The 3342-nt window shown below is 54.8% G+C and overlaps 1 protein-coding gene across 2 annotated transcripts; it reads right to left on the reverse strand.

Annotated features, from left to right (window-relative positions):
* On the reverse strand, positions 1–2632 carry LOC125551542 (protein NRT1/ PTR FAMILY 8.5-like). 2 transcript variants are annotated; one of them, XM_048714798.2, is made up of 5 exons: positions 2460–2632; positions 2086–2173; positions 1693–1910; positions 1046–1620; positions 1–967 (listed from the first exon to the last, which is right to left on the reverse strand). In XM_048714798.2, exons 1-5 carry the CDS (start codon positions 2511–2513, stop codon positions 181–183), a joined length of 1722 nt encoding a protein of 573 aa, XP_048570755.2. In that variant the 5' UTR covers positions 2514–2632; the 3' UTR covers positions 1–180. The 2 variants fall into 2 exon arrangements, with proteins under 2 accessions (XP_048570755.2, XP_048570756.2); XM_048714799.2 differs by having other exon boundaries at positions 1693–1902; positions 2460–2598.
* Positions 2633–3342: the final 710 nt, after the last annotated feature.

Raw genomic sequence — 3342 nt, forward strand, 5'->3', positions numbered from 1 at the left:
AAAGAACAATGAGCGCTACTAGTATATGGGATTCAGTTGAACATGACCTATAAAGTGCAATATGATGTCTAATCCACAACTAATGGCACTCTAATCATAATCAGTATAAACCCTAATTCCAGGCTCACTCATTCCCCCCCACAGTTTGTGCAGTTTACACAAAGAAGAGGAGGAATCCAATCATCTAACCCTCTTGGACGTGTAGTTCTTGGCAAGGGCAACAAAGACGGCAAAGTTGAGCAAAGTGATGGCGACAACGAGCACGAAGTAGTAATCCAGGTGCCCGTCATCCAATTCCGGTGGAAACCATCCCGTCCTGCCCCCAGCCGAGGTGACGGTCGCCACCAGCGTCACCAGCTGCGAATTGATCAGATTCCCGAGCGAGATGGACAGGAAGTAGAACGCCGTCGACGCGCCCCTCATCGTCTCCGGCGATTGGTCGTAGAAGAACTGCATCTGCCCCACGGAGAGCGACGCGTCCGAGACCGCCATCACGACGTACTGCGGCAGCAGCCACGCTATGCCCATTTGGGCCGCCTCCTGGCCCCCGGCCATCCGCAGCCTGCGCGCCTCGGTGCACGCGGCCACGGCCACCGCCCCGGCCGCCGTCGCGTGCCCGAGCCCCATGAGCTGCAGCGGCGTGAACGCCACGGATGGCGCGACGGCCCTGTTGTAGAGCGTGACGTAGGCGGCGACGAGCACCGTCTCGATGGACGTCAGCGACGCGGCCGGGACGGACGCGGCGCCGCCCGCGATGTGGGAGTCCGTCTTGGTGCCCTGCTGCACGAACGTCGTCTGCGCCTGCGTGTTGGCGACGAAGTAGATGGCCGAGGTGAGCCATATCGGGATCAGCCGCAGCAGAGTCTTGAGCTCCTCCACCTGGGTCACCGTGCACAGCCTCCATGCCCGGTTCAGGTCGCCGTCTTCCAAGTCCTCGGCCGTGACAATGGCAGCCTTGTCCAGGCACCTGACGGACGGACACTAGCAGAGCATTTAGTCTGAAACTCTGATTAAAATCAAGATTTTCATGCCTCATAGGATCTACCTGAACTGTTCGGTGTGGTGCAATCGTTCGTGCAGGGGATGCAGCAACGGGTTCTTGACACCATCCTCCTCGTACAGTTCTGTGGCGTCCTCAGGCACCGTCAGGTTTACCTTGCGAGAGAACGCCACCAGCACTTGGAGCACGCCTTTCATCGGGCTGCCCGCCGGAGGCACCATCCGGTACATGGGCGCCGTCGCCGCGAGGCAGACGACGGCGACCGCGACGAACGACGCGCAGATTCCGTACCCGAGCCCCCAGCTCACCTTGTCCTCGACCCAAACCAGTAACGTCCCCGCGGTCAGCATGGCCACGTTGGCCACCGCGTAGTACCAGCTGAAGTAGGACGCCTTCGCCTCCCGTCCCGACGTGTTCTTGTCATCGTCGTCGTCGAACTGCTCCGCGGCAAACGAGATGAAGACGGCCTTGGACGCGCCGATCCCGATGCCGCACAGGTATATGCCCGAAAAGAAGACTAGGTCTTGGCTAAGCGTCGCCGGTGCGCAGTACACGCCCGGGGAGCACGGCGGCGGCCTCAGAGACGGCAGCGTAGCTGACATGGTGACCATGGCCATTCCCTGTTGATTTCTAGTTGTTCGTCAGAGAAGCAGAGTGCCAACCGGCGGTAATGCAGAGGGTCGATCACTTACGACGACAGAAATGCAGAGGCCGATCAAAACCGTCTTGCATTTTCCCCAGTAGGAGTCGGCGACGGCGGCGCCGAGAAGGGGCATGAGGTAGCTGACCCCAGCCCAGGAATTCACGGCCGTCACATTGGATGCGCTGTCTCCATGGAGAACATCCTGAAGATACACTATCAAGTTCAGGTAGACCCCGTAGAAAGCACTGACCTCCAGGAACTGCAGGCCTGGCGCACATCAACATGAATTTTGTTAGCTGATTCAGGTCGGTCTTCAATATCAGTACTCATAATCAGACCGAAATAATTCCAACGATTAATGGCCTGGAATTAATTCAACCTTTGGAACTACTGCATATATAGAACTGACGGCTTATGCTAATTCACTTGTCTAGAAACTCACACAAGATGACTCTGAGCGCCTTATCAGAGCAGGGACCGGCGGCCTTGTGCACCTCATGCTCCCGAGCTTCCGAACCAGACGCCTGGGCCTGGCATAGCAATTGAAAGCTCAGAATTCACACGCGTTTGCATGTTTTAGCAGAAGTTACTGGTATCCCCCTTTTACTGCCTTTGTGCGCACAGGAATCGTTGAGCGTGGTAGGCCACACCGACGGCGCAGGCTGGCTCGAGGTTGCAGCTGCAGGGAGGCACCGGGCGCGGCGGCTCCGACGCCCCTGAATCGGGCCTCCCGCAATAGGGCGCAAGCCTCCTGACCTCGATCCGATCGATACGGCAGCTAACTAGTACGTACTATAGTTACAAGCTTCTACGTACCACATCGTCCGCTAAGATCGGCGTCCTTAAGCTCCCACGGCGATCGGCGTCCATGCCGCCGGCGTTCTTCCTCCCGGCAGGAACGGGACGCCGTGGATTTGAGGGGGAGGTAGCGTGGGGGACAACTGTCCAAAAATAATCTAAAATCTGGAGATCATTGCTTTCAGCGACCGGTGCAGCCATTGCTTTCACTACTGTGCTGGGGGACGGTATCTTCAGATTTTCTTTTTGAATTTTTTCCTTCTTCGATGGAGTGCGTCTTGGAGGTGACGTTTAGACTTAAAAAAAATGTATAAACCGTAGACATGCACCACTTGTATTTATAAGATAGTGACAATACAGCCAAGAAACGCACACAAGCAACAGAAAGCAAAGATGATACAAGTGCTTGTACCATTGCATACCGCCCTATCCGCAACTACCAAGCACCCATCGCCGTTGTCGGAGAAGGAGAGCATCAGAAATTGGTTCACATCTTTTTTTCCTTTTTTTGCGGAAAAGTTGGTCCACGTCTTAACACTGAAGAAACCCCTAGTCAGAAGGCGTTAACGAGTCGCGATAGACACCAACCAGGAAAGACTCGATCTAACGCAATGAGCTCTGCGAGCCTCTTCAATGGCGACTTATCATTTTACCTAGTGTTGCCGCAAAAATGTATGCTTTGATTTTTATTAGCTTCTCTCTGACATGGCATCTATAACCTTAAGCCGTTTGATTTCGAGGAATTCGAGCTTCTCTACATGGGCCGCGAAGCAAAGTAAGTAGCGCATCTCTGCGCAAGGCAAGCTCTAAGGGTGAGTGTTAGTCAATGCTTTGATGTAATACCTGGTTTCCTGATAGCATCTTTGCTATCGGATTGTAATTCGAACATTTCATCATAAAG

Source organism: Triticum urartu, chromosome 2A, assembly GCF_056163025.1.
Source record: "Triticum urartu cultivar PI428250 chromosome 2A, HENAU_Tu73, whole genome shotgun sequence".
Classification (NCBI taxonomy): Eukaryota; Viridiplantae; Streptophyta; class Magnoliopsida; order Poales; family Poaceae; genus Triticum; species Triticum urartu.

Coding starts and splice junctions, on each gene's coding strand:
- LOC125551542 (XM_048714798.2), bottom strand. CDS start 2,513: ATGGACGCCGATCGCCGTGGGAGCTTAAGGACGCCGATCTTAGCGGAC. Junction 2,174..2,459: donor CGATCTTAGCGGACGATGTG/GTACGTAGAAGC, acceptor TTGCTATGCCAG/GCCCAGGCGTCTGGTTCGGA. Junction 968..1,045: donor CACCACACCGAACAGTTCAG/GTAGATCCTATG, acceptor TCCGTCCGTCAG/GTGCCTGGACAAGGCTGCCA.